The sequence below is a fragment of the Pleurodeles waltl genome, chromosome 3_1, assembly GCF_031143425.1.
Source record: "Pleurodeles waltl isolate 20211129_DDA chromosome 3_1, aPleWal1.hap1.20221129, whole genome shotgun sequence".
In the NCBI taxonomy this organism is placed as follows: domain Eukaryota; kingdom Metazoa; phylum Chordata; class Amphibia; order Caudata; family Salamandridae; genus Pleurodeles; species Pleurodeles waltl.
Window position 1 is genome coordinate 1930547371 of NC_090440.1, and position 15719 is coordinate 1930563089.

At 44.0% G+C, this 15719-nt stretch overlaps 1 protein-coding gene across 2 annotated transcripts in view; it reads right to left on the minus strand.

Moving 5' to 3' along the window:
- The window catches only part of BLTP2 (bridge-like lipid transfer protein family member 2), a 727711-nt gene that overhangs the window by 45296 nt on the left and 666696 nt on the right, over positions 1-15719 (minus strand). For both annotated transcript variants that reach the window (XM_069226186.1, XM_069226185.1), the window contains exons 36-37: positions 1327-1457; positions 475-576 (exon numbers count right to left, since the gene is read on the minus strand). In XM_069226186.1, the coding sequence (XP_069082287.1) occupies positions 475-576; positions 1327-1457 (233 nt within the window). The remainder of the gene's footprint in view (positions 1-474; positions 577-1326; positions 1458-15719) is intronic.

Below are 15719 nucleotides of genomic sequence, written 5' to 3' on the forward strand. Positions count from 1 at the left end.
ACAAAGTGTCTTCGCTTCATATTGCTTGACACTTACAAATGGACTTACCCTAAACAAGATCCTTTTGGTTCTAGAAATAAAGTAAAGTATATTTTTCTAATACAAATAAGTTGCCCTGGAGTTAGTCATTGGGTGTGTGCCTCATTTATTGCCTGTGTGTACAACAAATGCATTGCACTACCCTCTGATAAGCCCAACTGCTCGCCTACACTACCATAAAAGGTAACATTAGTATTATCTACTTTAGCCTCTGGGGAACCCCTGGATCCATGCACACTAAATCGCATGTTGATATAGTATATGCAGAGCCAGCTTCCTATACGTAGCTTCTGAATAATAGATGTTGTAATTTTTAGAAAGTCAAGGCATATAAAGAACTCTATTTCTATATTTAAGCAATTCTTTCATGTTACCAAGGGCAGATCTGTTGGTATCCTAAAGTACTGTCATGCGAGCCACTCTCCGGGAACAAACCTTGTAGCTGACACAGAGAGGCACCTGCGGAATCTTGATGTAGATGAAGGAATTATTCATGGCAGCTCGCTCCTTCATCTTATCGAGGTCATCCACAGGATACTGTGGGAAAGAAACAAAGGAGCTTTTACAATTACTATTACTTATAAACATCAAGTACCACACAATGTAGTCACTAGAGCCCACTGTTGTCCAGAGCAGCTACTAGCAGTGAGTGCAGAATTGCCCAGAGAGAGACCCAATATACAGTCAATGCCTCACCATGTGGTATAAAACAGAATCACCTATAGCAACACAATAAACAACTGCAAGCATTGATCGACATCCAGTGCTGCATAGCATAAAGTCATATAAGCCTTTGAGAACAGCACAATATACAGTCATCAGAGCCCACTGCCATTCAGCGAAACCCAAGATACAATCACCTGAGACTGCTGCCAGCCAGTGGCCACAATCATCAAGTGCAGATTTTATATACAGTAAACAGATCTATTGCTATCCAATATGAAACAAAATACAGTCAGCAGATCTCAATGGAGTTCAGCCCCTCATACAGTGACCTGCAAAGCACTGCATTTCAGAGTAGCAGTGCCCCATATCACATGTACAAGATATATGCAGCACTGTATATTAAAGAGACGTAAGGAGCATATATATGAGGCAATGTACACACATTAGTAAAATGCATCGTCAGGAACATGGTTTATCCACTACACATGATTAGGTACTAACAATGGGTACCATTGTTTGCCCAATGAACACCACCAGTGGCGAACCCTTTTGTGACAAAATTAACTAAATTGCATTAGAATTTGCTTACAAAAACACTTGGAAGGAGCACAATTTTCTTACCTCTGGAGCTTTGCGGAAGGATCTTCTGACCCCAGTTGTGCGGTTCAGACCTTGAGTGACTCCTTTCGCTGAACTCAGTGAAACTGTATCGTCAGCCACAATCAGCTGACGAGACTTCACTACAGGCATGCCTAGGGGTAGAGGAAGGGATTATTACCTAAACTGGCCTGGGGTCTAAGGAAGGCCACCTTTTGGATGATGTGGCAAAGAAGGGGTTAGTAAGACACACAACCAGCACAAAACTTCAATCAAGAAGGAACAGAGCAGCAAAACACAAACCCAAGTCAGATATTTCTTGAACTCGACCTGAAAGAAGTCATCAGTATGGCAAACATTCAACACGTTTCTTACAGTAATTTCTGTTTATTATGCCCTGAGCTTTTCAGGGTTAAATTAAACTCTGCTTCTTCTCCATGCATACATCACCCTCTGAGGACAGTGACCTGCTAACTCAGCAACAATATGGGCTTCCCCCTATTCTCAAGCCAAATGTTTGTCAGGTTTGCAAGTGCAAATAGGCTTCTCTCAGAGGATTTCATCACTAGTAATTAAAGACTGAAAGGAAAACATTACTTAACTTTATCTGTTACACTACTGTTATAAGTATTTTATATTCACATGCTGCGCACTTTATTCCATCTAGTATTGGGTTTATACATGCATGGTTTGCCTTGGGTCACAGTCGGCCCAGGGAAATCCCATATGTATTTAAAAAAAAGTGATACAGAGAGATTCTATCTATCTATGATTGGTCCCCAGGTCAGCCACACATAGATTAAAAAAAAGTGATATATATATATGGAAAATGTCACTTACCCAGTGTACATCTGTTCGTGGCATTAGTCGCTGCAGATTCACATGCTGTGCACATCCCGCCATCTGGTGTTGGGCTCGGAGTGTTACAAGTTGTTTTTCTTCGAAGAAGTCTTTTTCCGAGTCACGAGACCGAGGGACTCCTCCCATTTCGACTCCATTGCGCATGGGCGTCGACTCCATCTTAGATTGTTTTCCCCGCAGAGGGTGAGGTAGGAGTTGTGTATGCTAGTAATAGTGCCCATGCAATGGAGTGAATACGTATGTACATAATGAAGTTTAAAGTAATATATTTACAAATTTACAAATGTTCAAGATCAACTTCTAAACGGCTACAGGCTCCCGGGGAGGCGGGTGGGCGCATGTGAATCTGCAGCGACTAATGCCACGAACAGATGTACACTGGGTAAGTGACATTTTCCGTTCGATGGCATGTGTAGCTGCAGATACACATGCTGTGCATAGACTAGTAAGCAGTTATCTCCCCAAAAGCGGTGGTTCAGCCTGTAGGAGTTGAAGTTGTTTGAAATAATGTGCGTAGTACAGCTTGACCTACTGTGGCCTGTTGTGCAGTTAACACATCTACACAGTAGTGTTTGGTAAATGTATGAGGCGTAGACCATGTTGCTGCCTTACATATTTCGTTCATTGGAATATTTCCTAGAAAGGCCATGGTAGCACCTTTTTTTCTGGTTGAGTGTGCCTTTGGTGTAATAGGCAGCTCTCTCTTTGCTTTAAGATAGCAGGTTTGAATACACTTAACTATCCATCTAGCAATGCCTTGTTTAGAAATTGGATTCCCTGTATGAGGTTTTTGGAAAGCAATAAATAGTTGTTTTGTTTTTCGAATTAGTTTTGTTCTGTCAATGTAGTACATTAGTGCTCTTTTGATGTCTAATGTATGCAGTGCTCTTTCAGCTACAGAATCTGGCTGTGGGAAGAACACTGGTAATTCTACCGTTTGATTCAAGTGGAACGGTGAGATCAATTTTGGTAAAACTTTTGGATTTGTCCGTAGAACTACTTTATGCTTGTGTATTTGAATAAATGGTTCTTGTATGGTAAATGCTTGAATTTCACTCATTCTTCTTAGAGATGTGATGGCAATCAAAAATGCAACTTTCCATGTTAAGTATTGCATTTCACAAGAGTGCATGGGCTCAAAAGGTGGACCCATGAGTCGTGTTAAGACAATGTTGAGGTTCCATGAAGGAACTGGTGGTGTTCGTGGTGGTATAATTCTCTTTAGGCCTTCCATAAATGCTTTTATGACTGGTATCCTAAATAATGAAGTTGAGTGCGTAATTTGCAGGTAGGCTGAAATTGCGGTAAGATGTATTTTTATTGAAGAGAAAGCTAGCTTTGACTTTTGCAATTGTAGTAAGTATCCTACTATATCTTTGGCAGATGCGTGTAAGGGTTGAATTTGATTATTATGGCAGTAATAAACAAATCTTTTCCACTTATTTGCATAGCAGTGTCTAGTGGTAGGTTTCCTAGCTTGTCTTATGACCTCCATACATTCTTGTGTGAGGTCCAAGTGTCCGAATTCTAGGATTTCAGGAGCCAAATTGCTAGATTCAGCGATGCTGGATTTGGATGTCTGATCTGTAGTTTGTGTTGTGTTAACAGATCTGGTCTGTTTGGTAGTTTGACATGAGGTACTACTGAGAGGTCTAGTAGTGTTGTGTACCAAGGTTGTCTTGCGCATGTCAGTGCTATTAGTGTGAGTTTGAGTTTGTTTTGACTCAATTTGTTTACTAGATATGGAAGGAGTGGGAGAGGGGGAAAAGCGTAAGCAAATATCCCTGACCAGCTCATCCATAACGCATTGCCCTGAGACTGATCTTGTGGGTACCTGGATGCGAAGTTTTGGCATTTTGAGTTTTCCTTTGTTGCAAATAGATCTATTTGTGGTGTTCCCCACATTTGGAAGTAAGTGTTTAGTATTTGGGGGTGAATCTCCCATTCGTGGATCTGTTGGTGATCCCGAGAGAGATTGTCTGCTAACTGGTTCTGAATTCCTGGAATAAATTGTGCTATTAGGCGAATGTGGTTGTGAATCGCCCAATGCCATATTTTCTGTGTTAGGAGACACAACTGTGTCGAGTGTGTGCCTCCCTGTTTGTTTAGGTAATACATTGTTGTCATGTTGTCTGTTTTGACAAGAATGTGTTTGTGGCTTATTATGGGTTGAAATGCTTTGAGCGCTAGAAATACCGCTAACAGTTCTAAGTGATTTATGTGAAACTGTTTTTGCTGTATGTCCCATTGTCCTTGGATGCTGTGTTGATTGAGGTGTGCTCCCCACCCTATCATGGAGGCATCTGTTGTTATTACGTATTGTGGCACTGGGTCTTGGAAAGGCCGCCCTTGGTTTAAATTTATACTGTTCCACCATTGAAGCGAGATGTATGTTTGGCGGTCTATCAACACCAGATCTACAGGGAGTGCAGAATTATTAGGCAAGTTGTATTTTTGAGGATTAATTTTATTATTGAACAACAACCATGTTCTCAATGAACCCAAAAAACTCATTAATATCAAAGCTGAATATATTTGGAAGTAGTTTTTAGTTTGTTTTTAGTTTTAGCTATGTTAGGGGGATATCTGTGTGTGCAGGTGACTATTACTGTGCATAATTATTAGGCAACTTAACAAAAAAAAATATATACCCATTTCAATTATTTATTATTACCAGTGAAACCAATATAACATCTCAACATTCACAAATATACATTTCTGACATTCAAAAACAAAACAAAAACAAATCAGTGACCAATATAGCCACCTTTCTTTGCAAGGACACTCAAAAGCCTGCCATCCATGGATTCTGTCAGTGTTTTGATCTGTTCACCATCAACATTGCGTGCAGCAGCAACCACAGCCTCCCAGACACTGTTTAGAGAGGTGTACTGTTTTCCCTCCTTGTAAATCTCACATTTGATGATGGGCCACAGGTTCTCAATGGGGTTCAGATCAGGTGAACAAGGAGGCCATGTCATTAGATTTCCTTCTTTTATACCCTTTCTTGCCAGCCACGCTGTGGAGTACTTGGACGCGTGTGATGGAGCATTGTCCTGCATGAAAATCATGTTTTTCTTGAAGGATGCAGACTTCTTCCTGTACCACTGCTTGAAGAAGGTGTCTTCCAGGAACTGGCAGTAGGACTGGGAGTTGAGCTTGACTCCATCCTCAACCCGAAAAGGCCCCATAAGCTCATCTTTGATGATACCAGCCCAAACCAGTACTCCACCTCCACCTTGCTGGCGTCTGAGTCGGACTGGAGCTCTCTGCCCTTTACCAATCCAGCCACGGGCCCATCCATCTGGCCCATCAAGACTCACTCTCATTTCATCAGTCCATAAAACCTTAGAAAAATCAGTCTTGAGATATTTCTTGGCCCAGTCTTGACGTTTCAGCTTGTGTGTCTTGTTCAGTGGTGGTCGTCTTTCAGCCTTTCTTACCTTGGCCATGTCTCTGAGTATTGCACACCTTGTGCCTTTGGGCACTCCAGTGATGTTGCAGCTCTGAAATATGGCCAAACTGGTGGCAAGTGGCATCGTGGCAGCTGCACGCTTGACTTTTCTCAGTTCATGGGCAGTTATTTTGCGCCTTGGTTTTTCCACACGCTTCTTGCGACCCTGTTGACTATTTTGAATGAAACGCTTGATTGTTCGATGATCACGCTTCAGAAGCTTTGCAATTTTAAGAGTGCTGCATCCCTCTGCAAGATATCTCACTATTTTTGACTTTTCTGAGCCTGTCAAGTCCTTCTTTTGACCCATTTTGCCAAAGGAAAGGAAGTTGCCTAATAATTATGCACACCTGATATAGGGTGTTGATGTCATTAGACCACACCCCTTCTCATTACAGAGATGCACATCACCTAATATGCTTAATTGGTAGTAGGCTTTCGAGCCTATACAGCTTGGAGTAAGACAACATGCATAAAGAGGATGATGTGGTCAAAATACTCATTTGCCTAATAATTCTGCACTCCCTGTAGAAGCTGACCCTGTGCTTGTGACCATTGTGATGCTAGGCATTGTTGTAAGGGCCGCATGTGCAACCTTGCGTTTGGGACAATGGCTATGCATGAAGACATCATGCCTAGTAGTTTCATCACCAGTTTGACTTGTATCTTTTGATTTGGATACATGGTCTGTATTACATTGTGAAATGTGTGAACTCTTTGTGGACTTGGAGTGGCAATCCCTTTTGCTGTGTTGATTGTTGCTCCTAAGTATTGCTGTGTTTGACACGGCAGAAGGTGTGACTTTGTGTAGTTGATTGAGAAACCTAGTTTGTGGAGGATTTCTATGACATATTTTGTGTGTTGTGAACATCGTCTTAGCGTGTTGGTTTTGATTAACCAATCGTCTAGGTACGGGAACACATGTATTTGCTGCCTTCTGATATGTGCAGCTACTACTGCTAGGCATTTTGTAAAAACTCTTGGTGCAGTTGTTATTCCGAATGGCAACACTTTGAATTGGTAATGTATCCCTTGGAATACAAACCTTAGGTACTTTCTGTGTGAAGGATGTATTGGTATATGGAAATATGCATCCTTTAGGTCTAGTGTTGTCATGTAGTCTTGTTGTTTGAGCAGTGTGATTACGTCTTGTAATGTAACCATGTGAAAGTAATCTGATTTGATGTAGGTATTTAATGTTCTGAGATCTAGTATAGGTCTCAGACTCTTGTCTTTTTTGGGTATCAGAAAGTACAGGGAGTAAACTCCTGTGTTTATTTGTTGTTTTGGTACTAACTCTATTGCTTCTTTCTGTAGCAATGCCTGAACTTCTAGTCATAGAAGATCTATATGTTGTTTTGACATATTGTGTGTTTTCGGTGGGACGTCTGGAGGGAATTTGAGAAATTCTATGCAATAACCATGCTGGATAATTGCTAAGACCCAAGTGTCTGTTGTTATTTCCTCCCAATGTTTGTAAAACTTGATTAGTCTCCCCCCCACAGGTATTATATGTTGGGGATTTGTGACCTTGAAGTCACTGCTTGTTTGGAGGAGTTTTGGGACTTTGGAACTTTCCTCTATTCCTTTGAAAATGTCCCCCTCTATATTGTCCCTGAAAACCTCCCCGCTGATACTGGCTCTGGTAAGTGGGCTTTGTTTGTGAGGTTGTGGCTTCTGTGGTTTGCCCTCGAAACCCCCCTCGAAATTGTGTCTTTCGAAATGTGCCTCTGCTCTGTGGGGCCATGGCTTTGGCCGTGTCAGTGTCTTTCTTAAGTTTTTCGATCGCAGTGTCCACCTCCGGCCCGAACAACTGCTGTCCGTTGAATGGCATATTCAGCACAGCTTGCTGTATCTCTGGTTTAAATCCTGATGTACGCAGCCATGCATGTCTCCTTATTGTTACTGCTGTGTTGACAGTTCTAGCAGCTGTGTCTGCAGCATCCATTGCTGACCGTATCTGATTATTGGAGATACTCTGTCCTTCTTCTACTACTTGCTGCGCTCTTTTTTGGAACTCCTTGGGTAAATGTTCAATAAGGTGTTGCATCTCATCCCAATGGGCCCTATCATATCTGGCTAGCAAAGCTTGCGAATTTGCAATACGCCACTGGTTTGCTGCCTGTGCCGCCACCCTTTTGCCTGCAGCATCGAATTTTCGACTTTCTTTATCTGGAGGTGGTGCATCTTCTGAAGTATGAGAGTTGGCTCTTTTGCGCGCTGCTCCCACTACAACAGAGTCTGGTGTTAGCTGTTGTGTAATGTACACTGGGTCTGTTGGTGGCGGTTTATATTTTTTTATCTACTCTTGGAGTAATGGCTCTCCCTTTAACAGGCTCCTCAAACACTTGTTTGGAGTGTTTTAGCATTCCGGGTAGCATAGGAAGACTCTGATATTGGCTGTGTGTGGACGACAGTGTATTAAAAAGAAAGTCGTCTTCAATGGGCTCTGAATGAAGGCTGACATTATGAAATGCCGCTGCTCTTGACACCACCTGTGCGTAGCTTGTACTATCCTCTGGTGGCGATGGTATAGCTGGATAGCATTCTGGACTATTATCTGACACTGGTGCGTCATAAAGGTCCCATGCGTCAGGGTCATCTTGACTCATTCCTGTATGAGTTGGGGATTGCATCATTGGTGGAGTGGCTACCGGTGATGGTTGCGGAGAGTGATGTGGGGATGGTGGTGGTGTTACTTGTTTAGCCACCTTTGCGTGTGGCTGTTTGTCCTTGTCTTGGAAGGCAAGCTTGCGTTTCATTTTGACTGGAGGAAGAGTGCTGATCTTCCCTGTATCTTTTTGAATAAAGAGCCGTCTTTGTGTGTGATCTGGCTCTATTGCCTGTAATTCCTGTCCAAATCTATGTGTCTTCATTTGTGTGGACAGTCCTTGTTCCTCAGTGTAGGAACTTGTTTTCGGTTCCGAGGCCTGATATTTCGGTACCGAAACCTTTTCGGCTGCTTTTTTCATCTCCGACGAAACCTTCTTTACTTTCGGCGTCGTGCTCTCTCGGTGCCGACCCGTTTCGGTGCCGCTGTCTCGGTGCCGAGTCTTCGCTGAGCCACTATCTCGGGCCCGAGATTGCTGTGTGCCGGTATCTCGACAGGATGACTTCGACACCAGCTCGCCCTTTTTCGGTGCCGATGAACGGTCACCTATTTTTCGGGATAAACCATGGCCTGTTGGCGGTGGCGTCCCCTGGGCTTTAGCGCTTTTCTCGTGAGTTCTTGGTTTCGACGTCTTACTCACGGTTTTCGGCGTTTCCTCGGGATCAATCTCCTCAGAGTCCGAATCCTGGGTGGAGAATGTTTCTTCCTCCTCCTCGAAACGCTCTTGTCCTGTCGGCGCCGACGCCATTTGCAGTCTTCTTGCTCTTCGGTCCCTGAGTGTCTTCCTGGACCGAAACGCTCGACAGGCCTCACAAGTATCCTCCTTGTGTTCTGGTGACAAACACAAGTTACAGACCAGATGTTGATCTGTATATGGATACATGTTATGGCATTTTGGACAGAAGCGGAATGGGGTCTGTTCCATCAGCCTTGAAGTGACACGTGGCCGGGCCGACCAGGCCCCGACAGGGATGGAAAAAAAACCCGAAGGGCCACCGGAGCTCTTCTTAATTCGGTGTCGATCTGTTGTAACTAACCCGATACCGAACGCAAACAATACCGTCGATTTTTCCGAGATTCTAACTAACTTTCCGACCCGAAACACGGAGCGAAAAGGAACACGTCCGAACCCGATGGCGGAAAAAAAACAATCTAAGATGGAGTCGACGCCCATGCGCAATGGAGTCGAAATGGGAGGAGTCCCTTGGTCTCGTGACTCGAAAAAATACTTCTTCGAAGAAAAACAACTTGTAACACTCCGAGCCCAACACCAGATGGCTGGATGTGCACAGCATGTGTATCTGCAGCTACAAATGCCATCGAACATATATATATATATTTATTCTAGAGATAGATTCTCTATATAGCAAGAGATCTGACTTTTGTCTAGTGGCAGTTTTGACGCCATAAAGTAGCGCAGCTGGTTTATATTCCTGCTGCAAAGGATAAATATGTATTTAGCTGTGTGGATTAGTAAAGCCAGGCGTTACCTGCGCTTTAAAAACAAATGAAATACATGTGCGAAGGGGGCTAAAAGAGTCAGTTTTGCTGGGTGGTTGTGAGGGAATTAGAGGAGGAGGTCATGGGAGGATCAAAATGATTCTCGCACTGGGTGCCACCAGCGCTAAAGGCTGTGTTGATGGATATGTGGTATGGTGAAGTAATAGTGTGTCTTTTTTATTTTTTTCAGTGTCTTCTGAGAATCTGCTGATTCAGAGAAGAAAAAAAGGTAAGGTGACTGACATTTATTGTTACACCCCATCATCCCACAAGCAATTTTGTGATCCTATCTGCTTTCTACATAAGCTAAACAGTTTAGCCAGTAGCAGACATGGCCTCTTGTTGGATGACTGCTGCTGAAGCCATAACTCGGGTTATGGCAGACAGCTCTGAGCCAGGATCAGAGAGAGCAGATACAGAGACGGCATCTGAGGGAGAGGACAATCGGGTAGAATTTGGTAGTGATTTTTCAGTCGGCGGAGTCCAATCCAATGACATCTCTTCCAGTGATACTGAGGGAGATGATGCGGACAGTTGTGCTGTCCCTTCACAAGTACAGTCTGTGCAGCAGGACAACAGCAGGGTAAGCCCAACCCAGAGAGCAGGCGTGTGCGGCGGCAAGCACATAGAGTGCTCTCTTGGCAGCCCCCCGATTTAGTTCAGCCCCAAATTTCACTTTTTACTGATGACGCTGGATGTAAAGTCGATTTGGCCAACTTTTTGCCAGTGGACTAAGTCCATCTCTTTTTGGATGTTAACAAATTGCGTGCAGAACAATTTCTGAGGGAGCATGGAGACACTCTAGAGCCACGTTCTAGGGCACCCCAGTGGACTCCCACTTCACTGGCAGAGTTGAAGATATTTCTAGGCCTTACACTCAAGATGGGGTTAGTGCGGAAACTCACCTTGCAGTCCTACTGGATGACTCAAACGGTTTGGGTGATGCCCATCTTTGCACCATACATAATTCTGCTGCATTGCCCCGGTACCATCCATACCATGAAAGGTTGTTAAAAATTCGGCCTGTCGTGGAACATTTGTCTGCCATGTTTCCAGAGATCTACACTCCTGGAAAGAATGTAGTTGATGAGTACTTGATCCTGTACAAAGGGCGGCTGCTGCTCAGACAGTACATTGCGAGCAAAATAGCTCACTATGGAATCAAGCTGTACATGGTGTGTGAGAGTTTTTCTATGTGTACAGCTTGAGAGTGTATAAAGGGAAAAACTCCACCCTAAACCCTGTAGGTTGCCTTCCCACGTTAGGGGTCATAGGGAAGATTGTATGGGAGATTGTCAGGTCACTCCTTCACAAAGGTTATAACCTTTATGTGGACAATTTCTATACAGGAGTAGAGCTGTTCAGTGAGCTCTACAAAGCTGGCACTGTAGACTGCGGCACAGTTTGTTGTAACCGCAGAGGATTCCCACAGGAGCTTGTTTGCAAGAAGCTCCAGAAATTGTGTTGCGTTCAAACGAACTGCTCGCAGTCAAGTTCTTGGAGAGGCGTGATGTATACGTGCTCACTACAATTCATGATAAGAGCACTTCCCTATCACGGTTTGGGGTCAGATGGCTGAAGTCCACAAGCCCACCTGTATACCTGAATACAATAAGAACATGGACGGAGTGGACAAGAATGGCCAGGTTCTTCAACAATACAATGCGTGTCAGAAAACTCGCACTTGGTACAAGAAACTGTTTGCCCACCTGATCCAGTTGGCAACATACAATGCTTATGTTGTTCATCATCACAACCACAGGAAGACTCATGACTTTCCTTGACTTCTAGCTGTCTCTAATTGAAAGCCTCACTGCTGTTACAGAAGCAGCAGCCTCAACTTCATATGTTCTGGAGGATGTGGCAAGGCTGCACTTTGCTGATCGCATTCTTAAAACACACAAAAAGGATTGTCCATGTTGTCGCTATAAAGTGTGCTTGAAGAATGTAAAGCGGCAGGAGAGTCGTTATTAACTGTCCCCAGTGCCCATCTCAGCCAGGCCTCTGTGTCCCTACTTGCTTTACGTTGTATCATACTAAAGCAAAGTACTGGGAAATTGACTGAGGTGGAGCTGCCGTTGGGAAACCTTTCAGTGGCTGTGCATGAATACCTAATGTCCATGGGCCACTGCTTCATTAGGCAAGCAGCCACAGAATTCTACTTCATCTACGTCATGAAATCATGGACTTCCTTACGGCCTGCTCAACACCTTTATCCGCCATCAGAATGTGGTAAGTGTTCTGTCTGATTAGTGTGCATTATAGTCCCTACACTGCACACACTAGTAGATAGAACATATGCTACATTGGCAGGGAGCAGCCTGTGTGGCAAAATGTTAAAGGTGTGACTGAATGTTGAAGTGCTTGATAGGGAACTTTTGTATGCTACACAAGGACCACCATGATTGCCAACGAGAACAAGAGTAAGTGTAATAAGTCAAACAAATGTCCAGTGAGACATATTCACCAACATTTCTACTTGTTTGAAAGTGTGCAAACTCAATTTGTAGCTTCAATTTCAAAGCAGAAGTACAAGTGTTGATGAATGAGCTCCACGGGATAACGGTTTGACTTTTTACTTTAGAGACCTTTTGTAGTATTCACCATCATGTCTGCCTTAGTTTCAACAGTAGATATGCTCGCTCAGTTGGAGGACAAGGGCTCACAAGGCACACTTGGACACCCCCAACTTGCATCCACAAACTGGAAGGAGTTGGATTTAGCACAGTAAGTGTGTTGATGGTGCATGAAAGACCTGTTTTCTTGAGCTTCAAATAGCTAACGGCGTAAGGCATTAGTATATGTTCACTTGGCAATTATACAGGATTAGTCAGGACTCAGATGAGGACAGAGACATGAACTGATAAGAAAAGTTTATGGCAGGTGTGCTTTCCAAGGGATATTGCACAGGCAGAAAGTAAAGGTGGCACATCATCTACACAATCACAAAAAAGAAAAAAAAAAAAAAAGGGGAGTACGGGGTTGTTTATAAAGTAGGGGGGTCAGTAGTGTACTAATTGTGACGCTAGACCACTCGTAGTCCTCAACTAGAGGTGAAAATAGGGTGGGCTGTGTAGTGATGTTCGGTCTGGGGGGAAGGGAAGGAGCTGGGGAAAAAACAAGGAAAGGAAAGTTTCCTTTACGGACTAGGTGGTCTCACACACTATATAGTGTCATGCTTCATCATATGACCACCTAGCCCCACCCAGGTAGGACAGTGCCACCTGGGCGGACTCGACCTCACTGTTAAAAGAACAGGAGGGAGTGCGTAAATTAATCTTATTCCTGGAAATAGGGATCCAGCTATACTAGGGAAATAAAAACACCTACTCAGGTACCCGGGTAACTTTAATGGGGGTCCTGTGTGGTGTGGTTAAAAAGGATGGGGAACCAGTGTGAGAGCAATGACTCACAAGGTCACCTGTCTAAAATGGGGTAGCCGACATGTTTCTGCCCTTATGGTGGAGCTATGGAGAGTCTCTGGGCATTCATCAGGGCATTGGATCCCTGTAGAGATTCCTACTTAAACACTGCGAAAATAATCACATAGGGAAGGGAGGGCCTACCTTAACCAAGAAAATATCTGGGGAGGACCTAAAGAAAAAGGGATGAAAACAGACCAAAACATAGTGAATAATAAAACACAGCACACCACTCCACACGTGTCAAAATTCATGCATGCCGCAGAAGTGCTGGTTGCAAAATTTAAATCGCAATAGCATCGAGGTAGGTAATGCACGGTACGCATTAGGAGGGGAAGACAATTTCTTACCCTCACAGTTGAGGCTACTAGCCTCTGGTATCCTGGAGAGGGAGCGTCCCCTTATAGTAAGACTCTAAGGTTCCAGGGGAAAAAAAGAGAAAGAACAGAGGAAAAACCGATAATCATAAAGGTAATTAAAGGAATGCAGGGGAGGGGAAGAGAAGAGGAGAGTGAGAGGAAGGGAAAAAAGGGGGAAGGAGTAGAGAGAGAGGGGATCCAATGACAGAGGAAAAGAGAGGAAAAAAATGGAAATTAGAGGCAAAGATTATAGATCAAGATGGAGAGGAGGAGATAAAAAGGAGAAAGAACAAGAAGAAAAAAGAAAAAAGAAAGAAGAAAGAAGAAAAAGAAAAAAAGGAAAATAGGAAAAAGGCAGAGAGGAAAAAGGGAAAGGGAAGTGGGAAGATAAAATAAGAAAAATAAATAAAAAAATTAAAAAGGGAACAGAGATGTCTTATCTGTGTCTCCCACGCTGTCTGACTCACTGCATCAAAGGTGGGCGCTCTCTGTGCGCCTATACCGACCTCTCGTTCAGGACCGCTTGGATACAATGGTCTGGTGGTGAGGGGTAGATATAGTGGCCTTAATTAGGACAAATAGCAGCTGATGTGAATCACCGTCGCGGCCCAGGGGGGCGGGGCCGGAAGTCCGGAGTGATCCATCCAAATATGGTAATAGCCCGAAGTGGCCCTTAATGGCTTTTAGAGTGCCGGGGGCCGGAACCTATGAAAATCCACTAGGACGTGCGCCGGGGGGAAAAAACATTGTCCCCGTAGGAGGAAATGCCGGTATGGGGGCGAGGACGCGTCAGCCAGAACACTGTTACTGGCGATGACGCTCGCCCCACGAGTGCTGTAGGGAAATGTAGTTTCCCAACAGCACCCGCGGCTCACCAGCTGCGTGAGCCGCCGGGAAACAGAGCTTTCGGGCGGCTCAGTGCGCTTAGGGAGCGCAAACTGAAAAGAGGGGGGGGGGGAAGAAGGGGGGGGGGGGAAGAAGAGGAAAGGGGTGGGGGGGGAAAAAAAAGGGGAAGGGGAAGGGAGGAAGGGGAGGGGGAACGGGGAGGTAACAAGGGCAGGGGGGAGAGGATGGAAATGAAAAAAGAATTAAGAATGAAGATGAAAATAAAAGTAAAAATAATAATAAAAAAATATAAAGGATAAAAAATAATAATAAAATATATATATAAACATTTTTTTTTTATATATAATAAAAAAAATAACAAAAATGCAACTGAAAATAAGAAGGGGAGGGAGGTGGGGAACAGAAGAAAGGATGGGGGAGGGAACAGAAAAAGGGGAGGAGAAAGGAACACACAAGAGATGAGAAAGAGAAAGAGAGAAAGAAGAGAGAAGAGAAGAGAAAGTCCGTGGGCAGAAAATTCTGGGCAGAAAAAATTCAAGTGGGTTCTAGGGTTGCAGAGAGAACCACGGTATCTCATCATTTAATCCAACCGTGTCTGTGTGCAACCTCCAAATCCAGCGTTGCTCAGCCCTAAAAAGTTTTTCAGACATGTTGGTGGTCGAGGGGGAAAATTGTTCCAGGACTGTCCATGACATGTCGTCTGGGGAATGATTTTTTTGTAAGAAATGGCTGGTAAGTTTAGTAGCATCTCGTTTGCACCTGATCGTGCTCCTGTGCTCACAGATTCTGATGCTAACTTTTCTTGTGGTCATCCCCACGTACTGAAGTGGGCAAGGGCATTTGATTAAGTAGATTACGTTTTTGCTGTTACAATTGGTAAATGATTTTTGCACCCAAGGGGTTCTAAGGTTGAGGTTGATGGTGGTGGATTTTTGGGTAAAGGGGCAAACACTACAGTTGCCGCATGGGTGGTGACCAGCAGGGGGGGCCAATTGCCAGAGTGTGGTCTGTGCGGGTCGCCGTTTCTCCTTTGGTCTGGTATGGACCACCATATCACGTATATTACTTGCTCTCTTATACGCGTGTAGTGGTGGATCAAAGGGTAAGCCACCTGAAGTCAGGATTTTCCAATTGTCTTTTATGATCTTTTGAATTTCATTAGATAAAGGATTAAATGTGGTCACACAAACGATCTTGTCCAAATTTGACTTCGGTGCGTGGGGCTGTAGCAGCTGGTCTCTATTATTATTGCGCGCTCTTTTTAAAGCCCTGCTCACTAGGTGTGGGGGATAGTCTTTGGTGTGTAACTTCACAGTTAATTTGTCTGCATGTTTGCGATAGTCAATCACTGAAGAGCAGTTTCG